Raw genomic sequence first — 17,439 nt, 5'->3', positions numbered from 1 at the left:
ATGTGCCTGCTTATAAAGAGCTGTGTGTTAACTTATAAACTGTGAGAATTGCGTCGTTCGTAGCCTCTGGAGAGAAAGCAAAACAGAGATGCTGGCCTGTTTAGGTGGTCTGGCTTGCTGGGAATATCACAATGTAGATAGGGAACTTTGCAGTCTGGAAAAAAACACCCAGTCAGATTGGAGTGAGACACGTGTCTCTGCCCAAGAGAGGTGATGGCTGAGGAGGTGCAGTTTCCTGCACTGTGACAAAAGACCATCATTCTCGTCACTTGACCACTGCAGTATAAAGAATGTAAGTACTCTTGCAGTAACAGGAAACACACGATTTTGGCCTATTTAGATTAAATCTGAGAAAACAATGAGAAAATTGCTTGGTACTTACCATAAATATTTTCACTGAGATCGTCAGTAAACCCCTTAAGAAGACTATGTGGATAAAGTGCTGTACCCGCATGGTCAAGGTATGTCATTCCTAAAATAAAAAAAGCACAATAAATACATTCAGCTTCTTAATGTTAAATTCTTATCTCACACAGAGACTAGATTTTCCAAAGTGAAGCACAAGCCACTGGAGCAGATTTTAAAACTACAGTATGGACCATAGCTAGAGTCCATTTTGTCCAAAAGCTCACAGGGACGGCTTTTCTTTTATCGAAGGAGTTTATATAGCAGCCATCTGTGATGGTGGCATGCCAAGTGCCAGCTCTTGCCATGACTGCAGGCATTAGCTAAGATCTGACAACCCCATAGCTGGGGATGAGACCAGGTCACCTGGTGTTAGTTTTGCACAAAATACATATTAGTTTTATAAGACTATATTTAGAGATTGGACTCAATAAAATGCTTGTCTGTTGCTACGCGCATTAATCTCACTTATAATATCTGTATTGCCTATTACAAGGATATATCTAAGCGTTTGCTCTGAAACTAGAAACCCCACAGTCAGGAGAGAAACGTTACCAAATGTGAAATACTAGTTTGTCTCAGGAGGTGTTTTCTCCTGCCCAACAAAAGAAGGCTCATAGACATCAGCCAAACATTGTGGACCATCAGAAGACAAAAGACTTTGTTGATTGCTTTCCCCATTCCCATGAAGAGGAGATCTGCACGTGAACCTTGAATCCTGGGGAAAGGGAATAAAAAACCCTGACAAGAAGAAAATGCATCTTTTTCGCTGTTTGAACTCTGAAGGGCCAGAGACTGTAAACTGAAGCCAGAGATCCCCAGGAGCTATCTCCTGGGTCTCCCCTGAAAGACACTTTGAATTGACAGATCACTACAATTCTGTCACTCTTAGGATTTAGATGGTAAATCATTGGTGTGTATGTATGTTTGCTAGTTTTCACCTGTAAATAACCCTCTTATTTCTCTTTCCTAGTTAATAAACCTTTAGATAGCTTAGTGCGGGACTGGCTACCAGTGTTGTATTTGGTGTAGAACCTAGGGTACTAAGTGATGTGGGGTAAAGTGACGGATCTCTTGGGACTGGAAGCAACCTTAATGTGGTGTGATTTTTGATGTAAGTGACCATTATCACTAAGTCCAGTTTGTCTGGGTAGCAAGATAGACTGGAGAGTTTAAGGGGACTATCTGTGACTGCATGGTAAGACTGTTACAATAATCCAGGAGTTCACATTTGTTACTGGCTTGGTGAAATCTAATTATAGAACACATCACCAGTTTGGGGTGTCTGCCCTGTTTTTGACAGGATGCCATGACATGGGCACTCATGGTGAGCCACTCCAGACAGCATGACACTCTCACTAAGGGCTTCCCCAGTAAATGTTCAGCTCAAAAGTAACAAAATACAGGTACAACATTTTGATCATATCTTTACATTTTGAAATTAAGGTTACTTATTTTAACACAGTTTATTTTCTTTTATCCATACTTAGATTGTAAGCTCTTTGGAACAGGGGTAGTCTTTTTGTTCTGTGTTTGTACAGCACGTAGCACTACAAAGTCCTGGGTCCATGACCAGCATTCGTAAGCACTACCATGTTATAAATAAATAAATAATAATATTGCCCAAAAACTTACTGACTAATCAACAGTCTCAAGAATTAGTAAAGACCTAAACAGTGGACATAGGAGAGTTGAAGCGTCCCAAATACAAAATACAAGAATAATTTTAGTTTTAATTTATTTAAATAATTCTCTCCATTTCATTGCACTTAAGTCTCAATTCATTTTTCAACTCTTTTTTATTATTAAATTACTGTAAAATTTTGAAAGAAAAGCTTATTCTAATGAAAAAAAATCTAACTGGAAACTTTAAAGTCTTTTCTTGATTGGCCATTTCTGCTTTCTTAATCTTTGGCAATTATTCTACAATTGCTTCAGTGTGTTTCAGGTCCATTGCTAGTCTTTCATTTCACATAAGTTAAGCATTTCAACCTATTTCAAGTTTTAATAATGAATATGATTAAGATTAGCATTTAATAAGTATTTTAAAAGGTCTTTCCTTTCCACAAGGATTTAAGGCTCAGTTAAGCTCTAAACCGGAATCCTTGACACTTGAGAAATATATATTATTATGGTGCTATAGCAGTGACTGTAGGTAAGGACGTGAGATACTTTCAGTTATAAAACCAACCTGGCCAGGCTTTCTTCCTCTAACTTTTAGAAAAAAGCTCCTTTCTGTTTCAAATTTCTCAAGTGTAGTCCCTAGCCAAAAGGATTCTTTTTTGAATTATTTGAAGTTAATCAGGAAAAGTATTTTGAAGAGCTTTGGGGTTAAAAAGAAATGGTATTTTTTCCTTTTTTTGTTTTTTAACTTCTGAAAAGTCATTTAACTTGCCCCACTCCATCCCTTTCCCCTAAAAAGGATATCTCAGAGTTATTATCTGGAGTAAAATAGAAAGATAGATATCTTCATTACTAATCAACATAGATATATAGAAAAAGTGGTATAGGAATTTGGCCACCAGTATATTTTAATACCTCATCTTTTGGGAAAGATTTTTATAATTTTCCCCCAAGATGAGGTATAAAAGTATCCATTCGACTTACCTAAAAATCCTCTGCAGTTTCAGATGGGAAAGATGTTAATCATTTCCCAGTCTGTTGCATAATATTGCAATAGTTTTTAGATGTGAAATGGCGGATGTTTCATCCCAAAAAATGACCCTCTTTCAGTGGTGGATAGAACAAAAGATAATATATTAAGTCAAGGTCTGCCCCTAGACACCTACACCCAACCTATGTTACCTTGATGGTAACTGGAGTATGATATGCATATCTGTAAGGGAAAATGTCCCACTGTTTGCAAGGCACTTTGAGAACCCTCACATTGGAAGGGGTTTTTATGAATGTAAAAATATTGCCATTACTATACATTATGCAGAGGACAGAAGAGGCCAATTGAAGCCAGCCTCTTAAGAATGTAGTAAAACAAGGGATCTTGCTAACAAGAGGAAGAACCCATCCAGTTAAGAATAGAAATATAACATTCTCAAAATTATATTGCAAGAGGTTCCTTAGATAAAGTCCTCAGAAATGAGTATTTAAGCTCGTTTCATTCTGTGCCTAATATAGGGGCTGAAATCCTGGCTCCATTGAAATTAATGGCAAAATGCCATTGACTTCAAAGAAGCCAAGGGTTTCTCCCCAGAATGCATTCTGGAAAAAAAAGTTTACAGGAAGATTGACTTAGACAGAAATAAATTATTAATTGTTAAACATTTCTTTTTGTCTTTAATGTTTGCTATTTAATTGAAGACAGTAAGCAGCATTTAATATTCAATCTTAAACTGAAAGAAGGATTTTATGTAAATTGAGATTGCATTCAACAAGCAAATAATATCTTTATTATTATTGCATTTTAATATCAATGGTTTTCTTTTCCTCTTTTTATTTCAATAGATTTTCTTATTTCTAGACAAAACATTAGTCTGACATGCATAACATCAGTCATACAAAAGTTAAAAATGCTATTTTCTTTGTGATTTTCCTTTAGTTTAATAACATCTTCTAGTTTAACTTTATTAAATAAACTCATTAACCAAACAGATTAGTTAATACAAACTGGATAATTTAGTTCCTTTTAATTCTCTGTGATACTCAGTATACAATTTGTCAACAACCTAACTTTGCATTGTTTATGAAAAGCACCAATTGAAAGAAAAGTAAAATATAATATGCATTGGGACCCTCTGTTGTGTTTACAGGGGTGTGGGATTTTAATGTCATTTTGAATATATTTCACATGAAAACCATTGCACTTTGAAAGTTGGTGAGGTAATTTATTTTATTGGACCAATATTTGTTGGTGAAAGAGACAAGGTTTTGAGCTTACACGGAGCTCTTCTTTAGGTCTAAGAAAACAACTCTGCATATTTTGAAAGTGTAATTTATGTCACTGATCCAGAAATACATTGATTATTTGATGAAATCTACATATCACATGAAGCTGCTGTATGTGATCATTCAAAAGGATTAGTTTGTAACTACCAGTTCTGGGCAATTGCTCAGCAAAAGTTTGTTTAGATGTAAAAGTTTTGTTTATGACCTACTCATAAATAAAGTAGGGAAATACAACCTAGATGGTGCTACTATAAGGTGGGTGCATACCTGTTTGGAAAAAAATCATTCTCAGAGAATAGCTATCAGTGTTTCACAGTCAAGCTGAAAGGACATATCAAGTGGGGTCCCACAGGAATCAATTCTGGATCTGGTTCTGTTCAATATCTTCATCAATGATTCAAATAATGACATAGAGAATACACTCTTAAAGCTTGAGGATACCAAGGTGGGAGGAGTTGCACGTGCTTTGGAAGATAAGATTAAAATTCAGAAGAATTGGATAAATGGTCTGAAGTAAATAGGATGAAATTCAATAAGGACAAATGCGAAGTACTCCACTTAGGAAGGAACAATCAGTTACACACATACAAAATGGGAAATGACTGCCTAGGAAAGCGTATTGCAGAAAGGGATCTGGGGGTCATAGTGGATCACAAGCTAACTATGAGGCAACAGTGTCACACTCTTGCAAAAGAAGCAAACATCATTCTGGAATGTATTAGCAGGTGTGCTGTAAGCAAGAGATGAGAAGTAACTCTGCACTGATTAGGCCTCAACTGGAGTATTGTGTCAAGTTCTGGGTGCCACATTTCAGGAAAGATGTGGAGAAATTGGAAAAAGTCCAGGGAAGAGCAACAAAAATGAATAAAGGTCTAGAAAGTATGACCTATGAGGGAAGATTGAAAAAACCTGGGTTTGTTTAGTCTGGAGAAGAGAAGACTGGGTGTGTGGAGGGGGGTGGCGAGGGAAACATGGTAACAGTTTTCAAGTGCATAAATGTTTTTACAAGGAGGAGGGAGAAAAATTGTTCTCCTTAACCTCTGAGGATAGGACAAAAAGCAATGGACTTAAATTGCAGCAAAAGCAGTTTAGATTGAATATTAGGAAAAACTTCCCAACAGTCAAGGTAGTTAATCACTGGAATAAAACTGCCTAGGGCTATTGTGGAATCTCCATTATTGGAGATTTTTAATAGCAAGTTAAACAAACACCTGTCAGGGATGGTCTAGATAATGCTTGTCCTGCTATAAGTGTGGGGACTGGACTAGATGACATTTCGAGGTCCCTTCTAGTTTTATGATTCTATGGTGCAATGCTTGCTTCTCAATATACTTGTAAAAGAATTCTGTGTATGGAGTTCTTTGAAACGGTCTGTATTGGTCTCCCCTGCTTAGAGAAACACCCCATTTTCTATTCTGTTCATGTACTAGAATTAATCAGTCTTGATAAGGCATGGCTTATTTTTCTGTTATCCCTCCCAACTCTTCATATCATTTCAAACACAACAGTCTTCACCTTCAGAATAGTTGGAATATATTTAGTATAGCTAAAGGATCCACACGTTCAAGTGAAGAAAATTACTTAAACACAGACACACAGACTGGAAAATCTTGGCATAGATTTTAAGGCTAGAAGGCATAATTAAATCACCTAATCTGACCTCCCATATATCACAGAACACAGCATTTCACTCACTTACCCCTTTATTGAACCTGATAACTTGTGTTTGGCTAAAGCACCGGTTCCAAAAAGGCATCCTGTCTTGATTTGTAAATCACCACTCGATGAATTCTCTCTGATGATGATGTTTTCAAGTTGTAACCTCCAGGTGCTCCCTCTTTACAAATCCCTTGTTCTAGCTGTTTATTAAGCTCAGCATATGATTACTACTTAGTTATTAGGGAGCTGCTTTGGTGATATGTGGCCTTTCTCCACTCATCCCTGCACTTTGCCTTGACAACCATAAATTTCTGGGCCCTAACTATTGCCTGCAGAAATCCTCATCTATCTGTCCACAATAATCATGGCTGCTTCAACGTCTACCCTTTCCCATCCTGTCACCTCATTATAATAGCCACAGTGGATTTTCATAAAGTCTATATGGCTTTTACTATAGAACCGTCCAATCATTATGCAAATTCCTGCACTCTGATTGTTGAATCACTGACTGCCAATTAGATTACTGAGAATTATGCAATGGAGAAAGATGTGGGTAGTTGTAAGGCAGTACCAGCATCCTGAATTTTGATTGGCTAATATAATTGTCACTTCAGTGTAATATATGTACAATTTTTAGTCATATTCTCTCTCTCTCTCTCTCTCTCTCTCTCTCTCTCACACACACACACACACACACACACACACCACTGGGCCACAGAGTATTTAAAATACAGAAACATTAACCAAAAACAGTCTGAAGCAGACAATATAAAAACACTAAACTGAATGCAAAACAAAGCAGCATTAATAGAAACAGGTATGACTCCTTCACTGAGATTGAAAATAATTAAAAGAGGAAACAATTGTGACACAGAAGCATATTTAATATTTTAAAGTGGGGAAGAAGGGCTGAGGCAGATATTTCAGCGGAGTAAGCATGACACCCTTTAGACAGAGCAAGCATTGTGGGTGGAATCCATGGAAGGACTTAGGCATTGCATTGCTGAATATCATGGCACCTAATTTTTAGGTATCTAGAAAAACACAGGAACAACACTGCAACCTGAGTTAGGTGCCTAAGCTCCCTATACAATGCACGGGGAGAGACAGACAGGCACCCAAGACTGTGATCCAACATGCTAGGCAGCTTCCCACCTCAGTGAGTCAGTGAGAGATGCTGATGTGCTAAGCCCCACCCTTTTCTCAGATAGGCAACTAATTCCAGGCTGCAGGGAACTGTGTAGCTCTGCAAATGATACACTCACAGGAAACCCTACCCTGGGTTAGGCAGCTATGTAGTTTCTTCAGGCAATGAGTTAGATGCTTGCCTCGCTCCACACAAAATGGCCAGAGGAGGAGGTGGTTGTGCTCACCTTATAGCTTCCAGCCCAATGGTTATAGCACTCGCCTGGGTTGTGCTGGCCTCTTTAAAAGACGGGGCCAGAGAAAGAGAGAGGGAATGACTCTGGGCCAAGTTCTTGTGCTCCAATCACTCTTTCATTATTTATCCACAGTGGAACAGCTGCAACAGGAGAGACTGGGAGAGCCCCACATCAGAATGTCCCCTCGCTCAGTAGTTAGAGCGCTGCCCTGAGAGGTGGGAGGCCCCTCTTCCAATCCCTTCTCCCGATCTGGCAGAGAGAGTGAATTGAACCTTGGTCTCACACATCCCAGATGAGTGCTCTAGACACTAGGCTGGAAGGTAGAGTGGGCAGCAACACCCCCACTGCCTCCTCCTGCCAGCTTCTGAATGGGGCCTGATCCAGTAGCATGCTCTGGACCAGGCCTCTACACATGACTTGGGCGGCCTAACATCTATCTTCCCCTGATTCATGAATCGATCAGGCTTAGGTGAGAAATAAAAGCTTAGACTCCTAGAGTGTGGCAGCAGTGCAAAAGCCCAGAGTCGAAAATGCAGGCACTGAGGGACTTTTTATTTTGAAAGCAAGTTTAGGTGCCTGCAGGGTTTGTCTGGAGTTTTGTGGATCACGGTGGGAGTCTTAGGCACCTAAATGTGGGTTTAGACACTGAAGTAGCTTCATGGTTTCCACCCCACTAAAAGCATCTGCACACCCACATGATGATTCATTGCATATTACACACACAGTGGAAGTTCATATACCCAGATAACTAAAGAGTTGGTGTGATAAGCCATTCATGAAAATGGTTTAAAGAGAGGGAAAAAAACTACAGCATAGGGATTGGGATTCACTTTACCTAGATGTATTCTGGACAAAAGATTTAGCACATACTGTAAAACAATCCTTATCTCTACCTTCAATTCCTTTAAGGCACTGATGAGGACAAAAATATATCAAACCAGAATCTGTTCTCTGAATGACAATGTGTCTTTTACCTAAAGTACCGGTTGTCCTACTCGGCAAGGTGCTGTTTTGTTTCTCTTGCCTACAGCAAGGAACTCTTCAAAAGACCAAAAAATATGAGATATTACTTTGCCCACCTTGTCTCACAAAAACAGTCTGATTGACAAGCCATAGATGCTGAAAGCTTGAACAGTTATTAGGCAGCTAAAAGAGACTGTTCCTCAGCACAGTCTCTGATTTAATTGCTAAGGGCTCTGTTAAGTAACTCAGTAATCAGTTTGCTGCCATGGGGCAGTTTCTAGGTTCCATTATAAGTGAATCTACAGAGTTTGTCAATTTTACTAATCAAAACTCTACTGGATTGGCAAATGCTAATCTGAGTTGTCCGCATGGTATCAATATTTTAAGGACTGTTTCAAGTTACTAGAATCTATGGAAAAGCAGTATTGAATTAATGCATTTGGGGTTCAGTTTTTCAGATTGGTTATAAAAGGCACAACAACTAAATGTATAATTACATTCAGGAATACCACTTCCCAATCATTTTTATGTACTTTCTGTTGGGTTATTTTATTTCCTCTCATGGTGGTGCTGTCTGTAGTGATGAATACAGAATATTAAAATCAGTTTAACAATGAACATTACATACTTGAGCAGAATCTTCTACTATATGTTATTTCTCTGTACAGACCAGACAGATTCCATGAAAGTTATTTATATATCTGGGCCTCACTCTACTAAAGTACTCAAACACATGCTTTACATTAAGTACATGAGTAGTTGGGAGAATTCAACTGCTTAAAATTAAGCATATGTTATTGTGCTTTGCTGGACTGGGGTCCCAGATGAGCAGTGATGCTCAATGAGTCATTGACTCATTCACCTTCAGAGCCTCTGCCTCATTCACTTCCCACCAAAAAGATACACCTTAAATAGTTATTGGAAAATGTTGTATGATATCATATTGAATTATCTGTAAGCTCCTGGATAAGGTGTGCGCTGAATGAAGGAAGGGTAAATGATTCATTCAGTGGCCACCTTAACAGGTCTCTCTGAATCTCCTATGATACATTGCTTTATTCAAAATGCACTTCACTGCTCATGGAATGAGTCCTTTGTCTAATTCAGTGTGTTTTTTTTCTACACAGTTGGGCCCTAATCCAATGCCATTTGAAGTCAATGAAATTATTTCCAAAGATGTCAATGTGTTCTGGTTGAGGCATTTATCTTTTGCACATGACACAGATTAAGTTAGCCATAAGCAAATGCACAGTGCTGCCTCAATGTTGACTTAAAAACAGATAAATAAAAAGCTAAAATACTAACATCAAATACTGCAAATTTGCAAAGATCTTCAAACCCTCATAGCTCAGCCATATGAAATCCAATTTTCATGGGAAAACTCAAAGACATTACTGCTCCCTTCAAAGTGAGGACTATTGCCCTGCCAAATTTCCATTTTTTAGCCACAGCCCTTTTGTCACTAAAGCAATTGTCAAGAGAAAGATTGAAAGAACTTTTCTATTATTTTTTTTAAAATATTTTTTACAGCCTCCTTTCATTGAAAGATGCCTGAATTGGATTTGTGCAAACTTTTGTAAAATATTCACCTTTGGGAAGGGGGCAGACTTGTAAAATTTCAGCTGGAGAATGAATTTTGTAAAATTATCAGTAACTGAAAGCATAACTGTGAAGGCAGTACTTAGGAAATCTTAACTATAGTTGTTTACAATAATGATCATTAGTTAAAACTGTGCCATTATCATTTTCTCTGACTCTGCTTTTCTTGGTTAGTCACATAAACAATCCAAAGGCTCACTACAATATGTCAAGAAAATACCTGAAATTGACCAGAAATGTGCTATGACCTGGATTAATCAGATTCATATGAAACCTTGGTACAAATTAACTGCTCCAAACTTTCACTAGCAAAATACATCAAATGAAATGTGCAGTGACATAGAATCATAGAAGATTAGGGTTGGAAGGGACCTCAGGGGGTCATCTAGTCCAACCCCCTGCTCAAAGCAGACCCACATGAACTAAATCATCCCAGCCAGGGCTTTGTCAAGCTGGGCCTTAAAAACCTCTAAGGATAGAGATTCCACCATCTCCTTAGGTAACCCATTCCAGTGCTATGGACATATGAAAGCCCTTTTAAAAAATATTTTTATTGGTCTCCAGAACATTCAGAAAACAAGTTCAAGATAAAAGAGAAATGCTTCCTTTCATATGAATATCAAAATAAACATTGTAGGGCATACAAATGAGAGCATCAACAGATTAAACCAATAACCTTGGTACATAATAAAAACTCCTGCGTAACAACTAGTGAGGGCAAGAAACAGTAAAAGACATATAGGAGAAACCAATGTAATATCTAGCTGTCGTACAGCACTTTTCATTAATGGATCTCAAAGCACTTCACTGGCTAATGTATTTATCCTCAGCCATATTGATAAAAAATTTGCTTTCCAATAGCCATTTCTTGTTGGGGATGAGATTTATCATACACTAGTTTAGAGTGCATGACAATATTTCACTACAGTGGCAAATTCCAGCAAAGATGACTACCTGCTTCTTATAAGATAATTGGATTATTCTTTAATTGAGGTAGTAGAGATGTGTATTTTGGTGCTGGAATTACTGGGTTCAGTCCATGCCAACCACGGCATCTGTGGATAAGAAAGTCATTTGCTTACACTGATAATGACATTATTTTGTCAGGATCAGATTGTCAGTATGTAAACCTCAAGAAAAAGAAAAGAAATAGTAAGAGGTGGTCTAAGAAGTCAAACTAAGAAAAAAGAGAAACTGAGTAATTTGTTAGTGGAATGGAATGGGAAATAGTGGAAGCCCTATCATTAGAGTGATTTAAACTCAGCTGAACTAATATTGGAGAATATATAGTAGGGAACACTTTTGTCAGACACTATGAGATCAATTAGATCAACTAACTGGTTTTGCCATATCCTATTTCTAGAATTCTAAAATTAGAAAGCTGAGAAATGCCAACCATAGCCCTAAACTCCTCCTTTCCACTCCAGCACAGTTCTGGGAGTCAGGGGGAAAAAGTGCCTATAGCAGGAATTAGCTATGCTTGAAAAGTGGGTAATCTAACACAGCATATCAGGATCCCCCATCTCAGCTTTTTCACCTGAAACTAGTCACCAATTTAAACTGGAACCACAAGTAAAACACAGCAGCTGCTTTGGCAACAGGGTCTTCTGTAGTGAGACTCTGGTTGTAACAGAATCAAAAAACAAGACACCTATAATTTACATTTAATTCTCCATACTGGGAGCCTCTTTAAATAAATCTCTGAACTACTGATGTTTCATTATACGTATAGTTACATGTTTATACATTGTAGAAATCAGGGAACCTACACAAAAATGTTTCCCATGTGTAAGTATATATGGTGAGCAGCTATTTCCCCAGATAGTGAGCCAGTTTAATGTTTATTCTTCATTAGTGTGATCTTATCTGTTGCTTGAATGGAGACTTCTTCACTTATTTAATTGTGAACACACTAGTCTAATCAAAAGACTAAACTGAATTACTCTCACTTCACTGAAGTTCACAGAATATATATTATTTATATATAGCTTCAATAGTACCAACTCACTATTTTTAATCTACTTTACTGAGACTATTTTTACAAATACTAATGCAGAATTACATATGGACCTTATTTTCTAATATCTCCATAAACAATATGACATTTTAGTAAGGAAAACGTCTTCGGACTTTAAAATTACATTTTCCCCACTCACAAAAAAGAAGCAAATACTATGCTTATATTAAATAATTTAATAAGAATATAATTATAAATCTGTGTAGCTATTTCATTAATACTTTATTATATCTGGCCTAAATTAATCACTACAACTTGTTTTCTACTAATTAGGTACCATTCCCAGCACAAGCTTAAATGGTTATTGGAGACTATTTCCAGGGGTGTGTTAGGAATGAGAAAAGTAAGTTTATTGGAAAAAATATGCTGCAGCAAACCACATTTCCTTATACTGAAATAACATGACAGCTGAGATATTCAATAACTATTCATGACAAGTGGGGGGAGAATATCAGCTTGCTAATGACTAGACCTGAACATAGCACTATATAATGAAAATCCTACCTACCAAAAGTCTTTTTTCAATAAAAATTGTGGTGCATGGCTGTTACTTTTATTCTACACTTACTAAAATATATTGTACTGCATTTAACCTCCAAAATGTGCATTTAATTAAAGGGACATAGTCAAATACTTTAGGGTCCAAGTTAAAATTATCCTCATCTGGGCATAGGATACAGCATATATTTTTTGGAAAGACCAAAAGTCATAATCATAGTATAGCTGTTTGGTGGAATGAATCTGTGACTCTCTCAGATCTAGTTCTCCTTTTCTCCCGAACACAGACACTATGGACTCTTGCCTCCTCCGGTGGCTGAAAGAGACAGGGCTGTGGGTGGAAGTAAGATGGTTTAGACTCAGTACTGAAGTGATGTGAACAGTCAGGAGAAGTAGGCTGAATGTATGAGGGTGCTTTATGCTAGGGTTATTTGCTAGGCTGTTGTCAATACAGTTTGTAGTTTGGTGATATTATCATATCTATTATTGATCCTGGATCCCCAACTGACAGCAATGACACATAGGGTCTGATCTAAGGTCCAGGAGTAAAGAGGATCCAAGGTCCATTCTGCTGAAGCTTTCAGTTGCTCTACCATAGCTCACAGGAAAGAGCTTTCATTCAGTTAGCCTGGCAGTCATGGAGGTGTGGATTATTGTCAGAGTCCATACCTCTGAGGGATGGTGGCAGATTCCAAGCAAACTGTACAAAAAAATTCATTATAGATCTGATCCAAAGTGCTCTGAAGTAATTGAGAATCATTCTGTTGGAGCTAGTGCGGAATGGAGCAGCTTGCCTTCGTGATAAGCCATTAATGGGCATTAAAAAAAAAAATCAGTTCCACCCTCAACATTCTTTTTGGTTCCAGTGGGTTCTGCTCTACAGAAGACCCTAACTGATCTTGGACCCTGAGAGAGAACCTCTCTTCTTACATAAAACATGCTGTGTTGCTTCTACTATCCATGCTCGGGGTGAACTCCACTGGACATTTTCGGTTTCTGGAAACTTTGCCCCCTGGAAGTCCAGAGCCCAAATATGGGTAACTTCAAGGCTTAATGAAAGATGTATCTATTTGGTCATGTTTTTCCACTAACTCAACCCTACTTTTAGGCACAGGACATGCAGGTAACATAGAGAGGGCCATACATCAGCATAGTTCCATCAACAGCACTGTGATTTACACCAAATGAGGATCTGGCCCAGAATCCTTTTTGTTACTTTTGTATTTAATTTTCATTAGGCAAGACATCCAGGAGATGAGCAGTGGTCTCCATAGATATGAATATACACACAAATACAAATATATAAAAATAAAATAAAATCCCTGCAGATTCTAATTATGTTTATTCAGTTGCTTCACATAGCAAAAGTTAGGGAAACAAGTAAGATGGGGATCGTATACATACACAACCTTCTTTCCTAGCCTGAGTTGTCTCTCTCCCCTTTTTTCTATCCATTGTAGGGACCTATCAGGACGGAAGGGGTGGAGGGTGGGGTTTCTGGACAGATAGCAACCATGCCGTTGTCCTACTTTCCTATGAAGGAGTTTCAAATATTAAGTGTGATTTCCATCTTACTTACACTGGTGTCAATTAAGAGTAGCTCCATTGAAGTCAATGCAGTTACAACAGTATATAACTAGTGTGAGGTTCAAACTGGTCCCACAATGGTTGCTTACATCATAATCTGCTCAGGGACATGGTAACTCTTGTTAAAACAAACACTAAGTACTTGTTAATTCTAATGCACCATTAAACTTTGAAGAAATTATCAGACTAGAAAAGTCCGAAACACTATTCAAACAGTACAGTGCCGTACACAATAGTTTATTGTGTTTTTATGCCTTATTATACCTTACCCTTAAGAATGACTTGTCTTATATATATTTCTTCTATGTCTATTTCTCATATTTATATCAGTGGGCTGACCAAAAAGCCCACTGAAGTAAATGGGATTTTTTCAGTCAATTCAGTGGGCAATGGAAAAAGAACTAAAATCATTTACTAGCTAATAGTTATAAGATTCTACAGGACACTGTCAACACTTTCAAGAAATTTGTCAAATTGATTCTATCCAGTGAACAATTTCAGTTGACAAAGCTGCATTTTTCAACAAAAATTTGTTACTGAAATATTTCCAACTCACTAATATTTATACAACAAAAGTGGGATTTTTTTTTAATGCTGCACAAAAATTAACATTTGCTTTTTAAGTTTCTTAAATGAACCAGTGAATATTTTCTTTGTTTTTTATTTGCTCTTTTTTTTTAATATATATATATATATATATATATATATATATATATATATATATATATATATATAACATATACTTAAAAACATGAGGTTACGCCTTACCAGAAGACAATTTTAAGGTCAGTTAAATTATAGGCTTAAACTGCTTAATAAAGTTGTTTTGAATAAGGAGACCCGAGCATGTAATTCAGGCCAATTCTCTTTTCACTTGCATCCATGCAACCCAATTGAGATTAGTGAAGTCATGTGGGTTTAAATGAAAGCAGAGTTCGGGATTCTGTCTTCAGTGGAGTTCATCTGGATTTATGTCTGTGTAATTGAGAGAACGTGATATGTTCATGCCATGAGCACAGTGATACATAGGGGCTCACTAATGACATAAACAGAATTTTATTTCTGGAAATGACCTTCTGGATAAACTCATTTTGCTAACAAAGATGCACTGCAGATTCTTTTACTCATTTTCAAGTCTTACATTAAAGCAGCTAAAAATGTTGTGTCAAATCTATAAATGAACATGTACAGAAATAGTGTGCTGCACATGACCAACTCATGCTTCCAATTTGATTCTTCTCAGTTAAAGAATTTCTCTGAACACTAAGGACATTAGAAGTCAAAATAAACAGCTTGACATGAGCAATTATCCTCACTGGAGTAAATGAGAAGGGCCTTATTAATGTTATGCTATATTTATTTTCAGAGAAAATAGTCATGCTTGACAAAATTCACAAAAATGCCACAATTCCCTAATCACATAACTCTGAGCCTAATATCACAATTCACTATCACAAAATCAGCTATTGAATTTTGTTTTTATAGATATAGTAGAAAATCAAGTCATAACTCCTAACTTTTTGTGCATCTGCTACAGTCAATAGGAGTTTTGTCATTAACTTCAATGTGACAAGTTCAGACCTTCATTTGTGATAATTATATCTTATTTGGTTAATGGGGGAGCAATTCTTGAAAAAACAAAGCAGATTAAAACCCACAAAGCATGCCATCCATATATCCTGACCAGATTCAGAGTCTGATCCTGAAGTTAATGGAGCAAATTCATATTTGGAGTAACTGGTAGTTACAACTCTGTTGAATTTAATGGAGTTGCAGACAATAACACCAGGTCTGAATTTGAGCTATATGGACTACTCACTTGAGTAACTTGTAAATATACTACTTCATCAAGCATTATACAATCTGCTTGTACAATGTTAGATTCTCAACTGGCATGAAAAAAGTTTGAATATCATTGGAGAAAGCCTGAATCATCTAAAGTTTACAAATGGCTTGCTCTGTTGTTTTGAAGCGCACAAACATTTTGATATTATATTTGTGTATGTGTGTGCTTTAGACTACTCTATTTATGCATTTCAGATGATTCAATTTTTCCTCCACTGATTTTCAGACTTTTCCCCATTCCAATATATTCTAAAATTACACTGTGATGGGGTGTGCGTACCCCACACTAGAGACAAGGGAGTTGACCCTGCATTGTGGGCAGAGGAAGTCCCACTCCTAGACTGTGCTGGGCATGCTCCAACTGCTGCCCCACTACAAAAAGGAGCAGCCCAGCTCATTTGGGGTTGACTGCCAAGAAGGAAGGATGCTTGGCAGAGGCTCCAAGCAGGAAGCTGCTACAGCCCCCAGCTGAGGGAACTAGAGACCTGAACAGAGACCGGCCACCCACAGCCGACTACCCGGAGCCAGACGTCCAGGGAGATACCAACGCTGGGGAACACAAAGGCCCCGATGAGATAATTTGGCAATTAATCTGCTAGCGGTAGATATGCCTAAATGGCGTGTGGTGGGATGGGTTCTGAGTTACTCTAGAGAATTCTTTCCGGGTATCTGGCTGGTGAGTCTTGTCCACATGCTCAGTGTTAGCTGATCACCATATTTGGAGTTGGGAAGGAATTTTCCCCCAGGGAAGATTGACAGAGGCCCTGGATTTTTTTTTTTTTTTTTTTTGCCTACCTCTGCAACATGGGGCACGGCTCACTTGCTGGTGAATTCTCTGTACCTTGAAGTCTTTAAATCCTGATTTGAGGACTTCAATAACTCAGTCATAGGTTAGGGGTCTATTACAGGAGTGGATGGGTGAGGTTTTGTTGCCTGCGTTATGCAGGTCAGACAAGATGATCATAATGGTCCCTTTTGACCATTATGTCTTTGTGTAGGAGACCCGGGCCGCCACAACATTAGAAGGCACAGAAGGAACTAGCCCAGGGAGATGGGGCAAGTGGTATCTCCTGCCTGAGACTGTCAGCGCATTGCAATAAGATCCCTACTGACCAGGGTGATGACACCCCTGTCACGGACAGGGCCCTGGGCTGGGATGTGGTGGAGTTGGGCTGAACAGTGTCCCCCTACCTTTTCTGCCACTCTCCTTGGGGTGACAAAAAACCACTACCTAAACATCAGATTGCATAGGTGTGTCAACCCCTGCCATAGCTATAGACTACTTATAGCCTTGACCCTAGAGCTACTGTTTACTGACCACTAGGCTGCAGAGCCCTGACCCCAGAGCTGCTGTTGCTTCCGGCTGTTGAGCCATACTGCCATGCTCCACCAGGCAGTGATACTGACTCTGGCTGTATCAATTTCAGGCAATTTCATCCTCAAAGCAGGATGCGGGGCTGCCTACCCCGACAGATACACACACCTGGCATATGTATAGAGAGTAATGTAACCAACCAACGTGTTTATTCATTTTCAGCCTACCACACAGGGAGAAGGCAAGGACATCAAGCAGAAAGTACAAGC

General features: G+C 38.2%; 1 protein-coding gene across 2 annotated transcripts in view; it reads right to left on the bottom strand.

Moving 5' to 3' along the window:
- The window catches only part of MOCOS (molybdenum cofactor sulfurase), a 327,221-nt gene that overhangs the window by 286,009 nt on the left and 23,773 nt on the right, over positions 1-17,439 (bottom strand). For both annotated transcript variants that reach the window (XR_010924157.1, XM_067569886.1), the window contains exon 2: positions 383-472. Coding sequence is in view for 1 of the 2 variants with exons in the window: in XM_067569886.1 (XP_067425987.1) it covers positions 383-472 (90 nt within the window). In the remaining variant the exon portion in view is untranslated. The remainder of the gene's footprint in view (positions 1-382; positions 473-17,439) is intronic.

Source organism: Emydura macquarii, unplaced genomic scaffold, assembly GCF_026122565.2.
Source record: "Emydura macquarii macquarii isolate MOO-44397 ecotype Brisbane River unplaced genomic scaffold, CSIRO-AGI_Emac_v2 contig_2948, whole genome shotgun sequence".
NCBI lineage: Eukaryota > Metazoa > Chordata > Testudines > Chelidae > Emydura > Emydura macquarii.
The sequence above is the reverse complement of the archived record's forward strand: the minus strand, read 5'-3'. Positions and strand labels throughout refer to the sequence as shown.